Source organism: Abramis brama (assembly GCF_963993115.1).
Source record: "Abramis brama genome assembly, chromosome: 10".
NCBI lineage: Eukaryota > Metazoa > Chordata > Actinopteri > Cypriniformes > Leuciscidae > Abramis > Abramis brama.
The window spans coordinates 14,732,410-14,745,758 of record NC_139972.1 but is presented as its reverse complement, the minus strand read 5'-3'; the positions used below and the strand labels follow the sequence as shown (position 1 = coordinate 14,745,758).

At 38.3% G+C, this 13,349-nt stretch overlaps 1 protein-coding gene across 1 annotated transcript in view; it reads right to left on the bottom strand.

Moving 5' to 3' along the window:
- Positions 1 to 494: 494 nt before the first annotated feature.
- Positions 495 to 13,349, bottom strand: part of traf4a (tnf receptor-associated factor 4a) — a 36,261-nt gene continuing 23,406 nt past the window's right edge. Inside the window, exons 2-7 of the mRNA XM_084125318.1 lie at positions 12,226 to 12,277; positions 8,242 to 8,346; positions 7,843 to 8,004; positions 5,577 to 5,738; positions 4,077 to 4,232; positions 495 to 2,842 (exon numbers count right to left, since the gene is read on the bottom strand). Of these exons, the coding sequence (XP_083981444.1) occupies positions 2,210 to 2,842; positions 4,077 to 4,232; positions 5,577 to 5,738; positions 7,843 to 8,004; positions 8,242 to 8,346; positions 12,226 to 12,277 (1,270 nt within the window). The 3' untranslated portion in view covers positions 495 to 2,209. The remainder of the gene's footprint in view (positions 2,843 to 4,076; positions 4,233 to 5,576; positions 5,739 to 7,842; positions 8,005 to 8,241; positions 8,347 to 12,225; positions 12,278 to 13,349) is intronic.

Sequence of the window (13,349 nt, the reverse complement as noted above, 5' to 3'; positions counted from 1 at the left end):
ATAAACATGTCAGATGTTAAAGGAAACATGCTGAAAGTCTCTGCAGAAACAAACCCAGACAGCAACATAGTGTCGGCCCAGATCCGGCCCACATCTGGTTAGAGTGGTCAATCAATTTGAGTGGTCAGACTAAAACAGAATTCCAGAAATCTGAATGTAGCTCAAAATGGATTTGTAAACGTATTATTTGCCCTTCACACTTGAATATGATTGGATTCCACTGGACACTGGATTTGGACTGACAGTCTGAACAAGGCTTATAGAAGTTAGTTGAGACTAAATTGGAGAATATGCTGTTCTTTTTTGGTCAACTGTGGGCCGTTTCTTCTACAAAAGCTTTGTGTTGCTGGTCTTGTGTGCGGCTCCCGAGGGATTGGTAAACATTTGCGACTGCGGGCCATGTAAACTTTGAGATGCCGACAGTCACGTGAGACAAACTGAGAGCTCAGAGGGGTTTTCCAGCAACATTTAAGAGACAAAACCTGATCAGAGCAGACCTTGTAGACATTGTTTTATTTCAAGTGATATTTGACAAGCAATCATCAAATCAACATATAAAAACATCTGCACCATTTCTTGTCAAGCTTATGTCATGGCGCTTTAAAATAAATACTTCTTCAAGAGGAAATAATACAGACATAATATGCAAAATCCAAACCAGACAAAACAAAATGACTGAGAAAATGCCACAGAGGTGAAACATAAAAAGGGTCCATAAAACGTCAATGTACAGCCCCCGAAACTCATCGTCAAAAAGAGTTGTAGAAAACATCTGAAGTACTTTGTAAAATACAGAATCTTAGCAAAAATGTCTTTTGTTTTTGTTTTTTTCTCCCAGGTTTTCTCAAAATCATTGCAAAATATTAGCTGGTTTCATAGCGAGATTAAATGTGAAGAAGAATGTGCTTTTTGCATGTTTTTTTTTAATTAGTATTCACATATAATATATAATAAGTATTGACAAAGTCCTCCACTGGTCTGTATGGAGCAATGGCAGCCATATTGCACAAGGCTCATCTTCCTCAGGCACATGGAAGAACTCTCCTCTCGTTCACATGCTGCTTTAACAGGCACGGGTAACCATGGCTACCAGCGCCACTCGAATACGACGCCCTTGCACTCGACGCGCTTTTGGGCAGCCGTTGCGAGTGCCCGCACCTTTCTATTCATCATCTGCCAGCGTCCGACAGAGTAAGACAAAGAACAGAAAGAGTCAACTGAGCATGCGAGTCCAGAGTTCACATTCGAAATCCCCCTCTGTTTATGACACAAACGCAACGGGTTGCTCACATTAATGTTTTTCACATATTAAAAAAATTTGGTTCCTTTTGCTCATCTGTCCGCCGCAACGCAACAAGCCCTCACACGCTGGTTAAGAATACAGGTATACAGTACAAAAAAACTGATCCATGTCATAGATCATGTGACCTGTGAATGCAACCCTCACAAACACCCACAGACTGAATGTAAACAATCTCTCGCATGGCTTTCGATCCGAACCGGAGTGCATGTGTCGTTTTTCCACTGTACAATAACGAAAACGCTTGCCACCATGCTTTAGCACCTCTGAATCTGTCCCAAATGTTATATAGTATTGAAAAAACATAACGTATCATCAAATACTACTATGCACCGTTGTGTCGAACAAATCTCGAACCGCTAGAGCGAGTTAAGCTACATTTAGTTCACAGCTGTTGTTAGTTTACTTAAAACGAGTTAAACAGGAAATCAACGCTTTTTTGAGTTTCTGTTGAGTTTCTCATCAAGGACCGGTGCTGGGCGAAAGCGTGTACACAAAAGGGTAAAAAGAGGGTTAGTGTGTGTACGCCGAATGCCTGCCACCGTGTCACGGAGCTCCGTTGCCTCGCCTCCGAAGAACATTCTCAAAGTGCAAAGGTTACGAATAGCCTTTCACAGTCCGCTTCAATCGTTCACTTGACATTTGCGAGAGAAATGACATAAAAATAACATTTAAATTAAAATAAATGTTCTAGGCACTACTGAATGTCCAAAGGCGTTGCTGTAATTTGAGGAAGAGTGTGTTAGAAAGCAAATCCAAAACGTTTTAAAGTGATGATTTTGCGAAACACTTCTACACGTAGATACCTCAAAACCAGCCTAATAACCAGATAGACGAGCTCCGAGTCTTTCGGTAGAGTTTCTGAGAGGAAGAAGGGTCCATAAAGATGTACGTCAAGACAAAACGTCCTCAGGCCATGATTTTTTGTGGGATCTCTATGGAAGCTTTGAGGAAGATGGAGTTGTCACGGATGTAGTTCCTCTTCTTGATCTCCTCGTGCGAGATGAACTTGGGGTAGCCGAAACCCAGCGTGCTCTCGTCCAGCGAGTTCCGGCTGCTGCACGGTTTCTGGAAGTTCTTCCAGTTGGGATCGGGGTTGAAGGTCTCCGTGATATGCTGAGGTTTGGACAGCGATGGGTCGCTCTGGTCCAAAATGGAGAAGGTCACCTTGTAGGAGAAGGGCCATTCCAGCAGGTTGTCGTACTCGCCGGGAAGCACGCGGATGTAGATGGACAGATGCGAGCCCTCTCCGCTGCCGTTGCCATTCAGGAACGCGGACACCTGCAGCTTGTAGCCATAGCGGTGCGTGTAGAAGGGCGGACTGAAGAACTCGTGGTTGTTGCGGAGCTTGGCCTCCTGCAGCTTGCGCGAGTAGTCGGTCAGTTTCCAGATGAGAACGCCGTCGTGACTCACCGACAGCTCCTCCATTTCACGTCTCAGCTCCATGATTTCCTGTCGCTGCCGCCCCACCAGATTACACATCATGGTTAGGTGGGATTTTGTGCTCTCCTCCAGGTGTCGTCCGATTGCCATCTTTGGGCACTATAAACCGGAGCACAGAACATTTGCATAAGCATAATATAAATTTGAGTGCTGACTAAAACGTGCTCATCTTGTTTTGATCTGCACAATGCTATTAACATAATAGACCTTGATTATCATTGTAGACATCATATTTAATTTGACACGAATCAATGCATCTATGAATCAATGTATGAGTGTATTAATTCAAAAATATAAATGTAAATAAATAATGTTTTCAAGCTGACAAATAAACTGATATATTTAAAAATGTTTATATAATTAATGTTTTAAAAAACTGTAGTTAAATAACAATAAATAAACTGGTAATTAATAAAATAATTAACATTTACAAATGACTTTTTCTGATTCATTAAATAAACAGTTTAAAATATCTACTTATTTGTCAATTTGAAATGTGATTAATTATTTTACTGTTACATCTAACTAAAATTTGAAACATGAACTATATAAACAGTTGTAATATGTCTATTTATTTGTCCATTTCAAAAAGTAATTATTTTACTGCTACATTTATCTACAATTTTCAAACTATTAATGTAATAGTAACTATTAATAAAATAATAAATCACTTTTCAAACTGATAAATAAACATATTTAAAATGATTTATTTAATTACTGTTAATTACTCAATAAAACATTATTAATAAATTAATACAATTTGAAAAGTGATTATTTAATTATTTTACGGTTACATTTACTTATATTTTTCAACACAACAATAAAAAATAAACATGTAAATAAATTATTTATTATTTTACTGTTACGTTTAACAAAATGTTTTAAGCATAATTAATTAAATAAGTTTTACATTTATTTTTTCATTTGAAAAGTGATTTATTAATATTTTTAAAGTTTTTATTTTTATTTTTTCAATTAATAAACTGATAATTTATTTTAGTTTTTTTTTTTTTTAACTAGCACTGCTAGTCCACCGTACTCTCGGGTCTATATACTGCAAGTAAAAACAGGAGACCAGAAACATGTTACAGTAAAGTTTTTGACAGTGATACCTGCAAAGTGCATTAAAAAAGTATTTCCCCGAACTCCCTTGATCTCAAAAACTAGCAAATATGATATCTCACAGCAGACAGCCCATCCTTAAAAGCAGTCTTCTATGATAAGCTTCAAAGGAATTTTTTACTGACTCAGACACATAGTTTTACAGGTGTGGAGGAAGGAAAACTGCATTGGGCAGCATATGAATGCGGTGAAGTTACAGCGCAGGACTCACTCTGTGTTTGCAGCCGGCCTCCTTGAAGGGGCAAAGGATCAGCGCGCTGCCACAGCTCTCCTTCACGTGGTTCGCCAGATCCTCACGTGCAATGTTCGGGGTGCCGCATTGATTAGGACACTGCACAGGAAAGCGAGGGCAGTGGTACTGGTGGTTCTGGGGGATGAAAGGCAACAGTCAGCATTGACGTGAATCAGTAGGTTGTGCTGTGATATCTTGAGCAATAACAGCTTGAGCTCTGAGATGCAAGAACTAAAATATGCATGGATTCATGAAATCATCATGAGATCATCTATAAGAGTCGCTGCACTCGTGTTCCTGTAGCGTGACACTAGAAACGCCAAAGTCATGGGGTCAGTTCACATACTGATAAATGTTCAGGCTTTGGATTGAAGTGTAGGCCAAATGTTAGTCATAAAGTAAGAAATGATGCAACAAAAGAAAAACGAAATGTGAATACTCCTCTGTATACGGAAATTAAAAGACCAGTTTTTCGGTTCCAAAACCTACGGGTGCCTACAGAGACAGTATTTTAAGGCATCATAGGCGTTCACAACACGAAGTGCTGTGCAAAAAGGTAGGTGACTTAATTACGCCACCTACTAATATCCCTCGTTTTAACCAAATTCTGAGGCAGAATTCAATTTAAATGCACTGTGGCAAAGTCTTTTTAAGACAAGTCATTTCACTTGGCGGCCATCTTTGAAACGTCTCTCGGGCACAGGTCGAGTGCAGCTCCTATCTCTTTGAATGGGGAAACATCACTTTTTTTTCAATATAGGCTGTCAATGGAGGGAAATAAAGCTCTCAGATTTCATTAAATACATAGATCTCCATTTGTGCTCTGAAGATGAACAAAAGACTTATGGGTTTGGAACGACATGAGGGTGAACTTCATATTTGGGTGAACTAACCCTATATATATGTCTAGGCTATCATTGTGTTAGCTTAGCAACATGCTAACATCTAAATTAATTGAAATCACCTACAAATCTAGTCTTTCCTGAGGAGCGCTATTTGTTTGATTTGCTGCTTATGTAGAGCACTCACATTTTGGTCACTTATAAAGTTCCATGACAGATGTAGCGAGGCAGCGCACTAGGTTTTGGAACAGAGCTAGTGTGTGTGTTAGCTGGGGCTGCTGAATCTCACTGTGTTTTCAGAATGTATATCTCTGTGTGTGTGTGTGAACGCAGGTGTTATGAAAAGAAGCAAGGCCAGTCCAAGCTGTGGTTGGCACCAAACCTAGAATCTAGAATGAAAGCCAGCATTTATGTAGTCACAGGCCCACTGCCATCCCACCCTGTGGAGCCTCAAAACCCTTTTAATTCACCACTGAGCGGCTACTGTTCCATCAACACCAGGCGTTGGACGTGCGCACAGAAAAGTCAATAAGCAAACACTATTTGTATCCATTTTTCTGTCGTACAGATGTAAGACCACAGCCGTCAAAGCACTGAATGATTTGGGTGTAGAGGTTTGCTGTGCCGTGTCACTCACCTGGATGGTGTCGTACACAAACTCTTTTCCGCAGTACTTGCAGGGCTGCGTGCGTTTGGGGCATTCTGTCATGGTGTGCTGGGATAATAGTCTCCTCATCATTCTTGCGCCACACTTGTTCTCGCAGTACACGCTCTCCTGCGGACAGATGCCCTGGTGGTTCTGAAAGGAGATGGAGATGTGAGAGAAAGAAAAGAACCTAGATTCGCATTTTCTGAAGATATTGCCAGAGCTTGCAAAGAAAACCACTGTTGAAGATTTAGGTTAGTTTAGGTTTTGCATAAATGAAATGATCTGCTTTTTCGCTGTCGTGGCACTCTTTTTTTGTCAGCTGAAACATCAACACCCATCCCGACACAGTCTTTACAGTGTAGAGGGGGCATATAGATGGTACATCAATGGTTCCATGAAGAACCGCATCCATTGAATATTTCCATTGCACAAAAGGTTGTTTATAGTGGAATTCTTAAAAATGGTTTCAATTTTTTTTTTAACATTGATGCCATAGAATAACCAATTTTGGTTCCCCAAAAAAACTTTAAGGGAACAGATCTTTAAAGTGTGAAGAATTTGAATAATCTGAAGAACCCTTTTCCACTATAAAGAACCTTTTGTGCAATGGAAATGTTCTATGGATGTTAAAGGTTCTTCATGGAACAATACATGCCAATAAAGAACCTTTATTTTTTTAAGAGTGATAAGAAAAAAATGGTTCTTTTAAGAACTGTTCCATGAAAGGTTCTTTGTGGAACCCAATTTGTCCTTTAATTAAACATCTGTGGAACCTTTATTTTTAAGAGTATATAATTAATGCCAGAAAGTAAGAACTCTAGGAATCATACACATTGATTTTTCTAAATGGTAACAGAGAAAAACCGAGCATTATACATTAAACGCCTCACTAACAGACCTTCAAGCCATTCCAAACACAAACTCATGCAGAAACATGCAACACCTTGCTAGGAGAGGTATGACAGATGCTTGAAATGACATCTAGATGGATTCATAGTCTGAAGCAAAAAACATCAGAGTCTGTGTCCGTCATACATTATGCGATTCTCTGTGAAATTTGTCAACTATGACTGCACAAAATCTGCAGACTGGCTTTGAATTTACTCTTTAGGCAACTAGTATCGACTCTTTCAAACTTCAAATCGGGGCAATAGTCATGTGGTGTATTATAGCCCTAACTAGAATGTTTGTTTTATATCATATCTGCTTTGCAAGCAATTTCATATTTCATGCAAAGAGACAGACAAATTTCACCACTGGCTATAAAAGTGGCAAATCCCAAATAAAATAGTTCTTTAATCATAAACTGTAACAATTTAGTGCAATTTTGCAGCCTACCCACGACACACAAAAGAAAGATTCCCATAAAATGCAATTAAAAATGCTTAAATTCCACTTTTATACATTGTGAGGTTTGTATTACATGTATAAAAATAGGAGTGGCACTATATTAGCGAACAACCCCCGTCCTTGTGCTACTACGAAAGCAAGCTGCCAATTTGATAATTACGAATTCTTACAATTCACACATTGCAGAATTACACCATGGTGAGCAGCACACAGGCCTCTTCCTTCATGTAATAATCCATATTATAGAGCACAAACTCACAGTAATCAAATAAGAAAGCTAATACACTAATGCATCCAAAAGGCTAATATTCCAAACAATAGAGTGCTGCAGGGATGAAGTTAGCGGGGTTCTCTGGTTCTCTCAACAAAAGCCAATAGGATTTTTTTCCATTGACATTTGAACTGTTGAAGAAAATAAGCTCTGTGACTAAAAAAATGTATGATTTTTACACATTTTGTTCATCAAGATAATCTTCGCAAATGAAGTTTACTGTAAATGTAACTAGCAGAAGAACTCTTTCAATCTTCCAAAAACTCTTTCAATCTTAACTTAGTTCAAAAGTTTGAGTAAGAATAGAGCGGGAGTATAAACACAGCAAGGTTAGTTGTGACGACCTCTGTAGTCCCACTTAGCCACTTGTTAGCATGTGTCTTTTTCAAGACATGTAAAAGCTTAAGAAATTCAGTGTAAGGTATTACAAATGTATTTTGTCATAGTATAAAATGTGAAAATATCTTGAGCTTGTGTTAACCACAGACCTTATTTCAGGCATTTAACCCAAAACACATTTTCAGAACGATGGAACCGGAAGTGCTAACATGCTTGTTTCCAGGTTTTAGGACTCTACAACGGGCCTGCAACACTCTATTACAATGTGTCTCGGACGTGATTTGACCTCGGTACCTCATAGGCCTCTCCTGTGAACTCGCTCCCGCAGAATTCGCACTTGACTTTGCGCTTGGGGCAGTCGTGTTGCAGGTGTTCGGGCAGGTCTCTGCGCGTCAGCTTGACGGAGCAGCGGTTGGGGCAGGGAATCACGTTGAAGGCGCAGGTCGAGAAGTGGCTCTGGAAAAGAAACAGACAAGTATGCTTTGTAGTGTACATCATTTTTAATTTAGGGTGAAATATCACTTTAACACAACAACACATTTTAAACAAATCAGTGCTAGCTAACAGACAATACTAACAGATACTACTAGACACAATACAAGCAGATGCTACGTTAGATTTTCACAAAGCATCAGAAAAAAAAAAACGACTGGATAAAGAGAATGCATCATAAAAAGAGAAAATCATCATTACCTGTAGCTGTTTCATCTGGCCGGTCCAGCGGCAGCCCTCTTCACTGTGAATACAGCGGATGGCCAGCGCCAGTATCTGCTGCTCCAGCTCAGGGTCAGGATAGATCTATAACACACCATTACACCAAGGACACATTAATCAACGCTGTCTCCTCTCTTAGAACACACTCATATATTAACCACTCAAGGACAGGACAGAGGTCTGGATTTAAACGTTCACTTATTAACTATGGCACAGTATCCGCCTGTGGCGTCTCCCACGCTAAAAGGGATTGTCTGTTGATATACATTAGGATAGGTGTGAGTACTCGGAAATGACAGACATGATTGACCATAAAACAATAAATGTGTAACTTGACTGAGTATTTCATAAAATTTCACACCAATCAGATAATTTGAGGTTATGTCAGGGTTATGTTGTGTTTAGTTTTTGTTTTTATTGTTCCCTGTCAATGTTTGCTTGAGTTCTTGTTACTAGTTTATTTCCCTGGTTTCTGATTGAGTTACACACCTGTTCCGTTATTTATCCCTGTGTGTATTCAAACCCTCTGTTCTTTCTGTTCATTGAACAGTGTTTTCTTTGTTAATGTGTGGAAAGCCTATGTTATTTTCCTGAGTGTTCGTCTAGTTAAAGGTGGGGTAAGCTATATTTGAAAAATACTGTTTGAAAGTTGGTCGGACCGACACAACCTAACACAACAACAAACGTGTAGCCAATCAGCATTAGGGGGCGTATGACGGTGGAGGAGAGAGAACGAGCAAGAGGGAGATTTGAAGAAATACTGTAGAAAGAGAGATGCAGATTTTGGGATATCAGAAATTCTGCATGAAAACCAAAATGCAAATAAATAATAATTAAAAACATACAATAATAATAAAATAAGTACTCTAAATATAATTTGATTGAGGAACACAACTTTTCATCAGCGCTATTAACTTAGATTTTCATTTCCATTTCCATTTTGCGGCAATTTTCCTGGGTTACACTTTATTTTAAGGTGACGTAGTTACATTAATATCACTTAGTACTTATTTGAGTTAGTACAATTAACTACATGTCCTTACTATAGAGTTTTGGTTAGTCTTTGGTTTATGGTTAGTTACTTGTAATTATGCATAATTTACTTTTATTACTATAGTAAGTACATGTAGTAATGTGTAACTACGTCACCTTAAAATAAAGTGTTACCTTTTCCTGGAAGTCGCAATATTGTTCACTTGGGATGAAAACTGATTAATTTAACTGAAGTTAAATTAAATTCACAGCCAGTTTTTGTAATTCTGACACAATTTAAATCAATACTGACACTGTGGGGGAAATTCACTAATAATGAATTGTTCCTGTTGTTTTAGCGCTTTATTTAGTAATTAAATTATTCAAATTAGGTAACAAAATGTAACAAATATACTCACAAAATCTGTGATGAATGAAGAGCAAGATTGCAAACCACATACCTGAATTGGCTCAACAATGTCTAAATTGAAGATATAAATCTAGTTATGATGCTCTTTCCATAATTTTATTATAATTTGATGAATTACTGCTGCCATAATCATTTTTCAAGTGAAATTTCATATATAATCATCTATAACGAGCATAATTTCTAAAGAAAGATGACCATCTAGATTCAATATCTTTATTATTTTAAATATATGTTTAAATTGCACTTTTGTAGTCATTCATAGTCAGTTACATTGATGCTTTTATATTGTTATTCTACATAAACACAGATGAAACGCCATGAAAAAAAAAACGCTAAGCGTAAAACGGATTTTGAGAGACAGGGAAAAGAATAATGTTTTGTCAAAAACACAAATGCACTGCTACACGATCAAATTAAATTTCACGGAGACGGATGGCCTCAACTAGAGGCCCGTGAAACGAGTGTGTACACGTGCGTCTGTGTGTGTACGTTGCATTCAGCGGCTATTGCATCTTCCCTTCAGCCATAAAGTCGATGAAGGATGAGACGGTACTCCATCCAATCAGCCCAAATCCGCTGCAGGCAGGATTTACATACACACACACACACGCACACACACACACACACACACACACACACACAGATCTGCTGTGTTAAGACAACACGTGAGGCAGCACTGAAGACGTGGCCGTTCGCCACCCATGTCATCCCACACAGAGCCGCCTCCCCTAACCCTCCCAACCACACACACACACAAATTCATTTTCATTGACAGATTTTCTGGCATACTAAGATAAACTCTCGCAACTGTGCCATGCTGTCATACACACAACAACTGATGATTGTTGGAAGATTTGTAGATTAAAAATAAATGAATAAATACAATACATATAAGAAGGCAAATCTTCAGTATAAAAAAAAATGCAGAATTGTGCTGCCACTAATTTGCATAAGTTGGATAACTTCAGGGCGCTTTGTCACTGTTAACCATTATCAATAATGGGGTTCCAGATTTAACGCATCTTTGCTGAATAAAAGTATTAAATTCTTTCAAAATTACATTGCAGCACTGACCCCAAACTTTTCAACGGTAGTGTAATTATTCACTTTTTAGTTTTGACAGAGCAGGTAGACCAAATGAGACATGAGACGTGTGGTGAACCCAACCTCAAACAGGCAAAGACAGGCACTGAACAACAGCCCTGCGGAGGTGGATGGGTAATCTGTGGGCGACTGGACGGCTGTCGGGTCTTTAGAAATTACTGCTTGTGCTATAATTGTGTGTGTTTAGGCCTCATGAGCATCAGACACCCCTCCTGCAGCACTCCAGGCTTTCCAGGATGAGTAGAGTTATCCCCCTGACTTCATGCAAATCACAGTTTCAACGGATTAGTGCGCTAAAGCTCTTTCCAACACAGAACAGGTTTAACTCCGTGCATGTGCCCTTCCAGAAGCGTGTCAAACGCACTGCATGAGAAGATGACTCAGATGTTAGAAGAGTAATAGGGCTGAAAGTTGGAGATGAATTTACACCAAAGAAGAAAAAACAAAAAACAAAAAAAAACACAGACACTGATTTAACGCAGTTTTTGACATCAGCAACAAAAGATTTGTGATGCATTTTGTGTACGATTGTGTATTTTATCACTGGCAGCCAATCACTGATTTAGAGTAGCTTTAAAATCACTGTTGTTAAATTCAAGCTACAGTATGTTGATCATCTGCGGAGAACTCGGAGGTTTCCTAATCTCACTTTCTGGGGCACCACATGAGTAAAATGACTCTTTAAAGACTGCAGACTCTTCTCAGCTCAACTGGATAAATTAACTAAAGGGTAAAATGAAACATAACAGAGATTAACCCTTAAATCATTTTTAAATTTAACACAGCATCCGTTTTTTGAGCTTCCTCTTATCCTTTGGCTAGTGTTGCAGTTTATGATCATGCTATCTTTTTTATATCTTTACTTTTTCCGTTCTAGTTCTAGAAAGAAAACATATTTTATGGACTTTATGGTTTTTTTTGTTTTTTTTTTTAATTTATGCACTTTTTATGTCCAATTAAACATGCTAAATGATTCTGAATCATTGTGAAAACAATAGTGTGAGTTGAGACTGCTTATTTGTCCAAACAACCTAGGTTTATATATTGCAATTCCATGCAGAAAAACCCCACTGCAGCATTAAAGCAGCATAAAATATATTCTGTCATATTCCAAGCAAATCTATGTGTCATCTCCATTTCTTTCTTCATTCCATCCTTTCCACATTCCCAGGGAAACGAGTGGCCTGTGGTAGTTCATTAGTGTGATTACTCGGGTGGTTTGAGAAGCGTGGACGAAGGGTTAGCGCCTGGGGCAGTCACTGACTCACAAACATAGCCTGCTATTGTTGACACATTAGTATTTCATACACTTGCAGAGCCACTCACGGAAAGTTGTACAGAAAGAGGCCCCTGTAACTCCACTGTATAGTGCAGGGATGTAAATGACTGTGGGAGATTGAACTGTAATCTGTTCTACAGCAGAATGCATGAGAGATTAGTGCTGAGTGCATTACTACCTTGGCGTAATCCAGTGGGAGCTGGTCCTCTGGGCACTTGAAGACCCCCTCACTGCAAACAGAAGAAAAGAAGGATATATTTTCAACTTCAATGAACAAATCAGATACAAATAATTGATTCTGTTCAGGGTTGTTATAAACGGCAGATTCAATGTGAAAGCAGCTGAAATTAAATTGTGAGGGGAAACTAGATTTGACATATTTTCCTGTGTACACATCTTTAACATCATTTTTTCAACACAAAGTTTAAAAAAAAAAAGTTTTCCCAATGTCTTTTTTTTTTTTTAAACACATATCATGAATAAATTCAAGTTTTTGGGGACATTTAACAACCTGAACTAACCTTGTCCTGTCATAAAAAGGTCAAATAATCTGATATTTTAAGAGAGTTATTGACCTTGACACAGTCAGGACTGTCTGCAGGGGTCCCTCTGTGATGTCATTTTTGTCTCTGTGAGACATAATAATACATATTTTATTTGATTACCTCAAAAAATAAAACAGAATCAATTTCAATACAGAAATAATAATAATTTTTAAAAAAACATGCCCATCACCAATTTTTTTTTTTTTTTGGCTTTTAGTATGAATATGTTAGCCTTAAGGTTATCTATAAGCTAGAGTGCTCCAAAACAATGACAAAATTCGCATTTAGAAGAGATAAGCATTCAAAACTGATTTTGATGACATCATTCTACACTTCAGATTTTCTGTCCAATCAAATGCTCTAGAATCTAAAGCGTTCCGCCCCTACACTGTAAATAGTGCACTGAATGACGCCTCAAAGAAGCTGTGGCTGAAATTGGTCAATTTTTCACACAATTACTTTTTCCTATGGTGAATGGCACATATCAAGTCAAGTCACCTTTATTTATATAACGGTTTATACAATACAGATTGTTTCAAAGCAGCTTTACAGTGATAACAGGAAAATGATGCATTTCGGCTGTTGTTCAGCTGAAGTTCAGGGTTGATTCTGTTCCACTGTAAAGATCATCAGTCGGTCGAGCAGTGATGTTAATAAAACGCTATTGGCCATTTTAAAAAGGGGGAGGGGCTGCTCGATATGTCCTGCAATGTCTTCCTGTTGCAGTGGAAATTACGTCAACACATTGAATAACGCT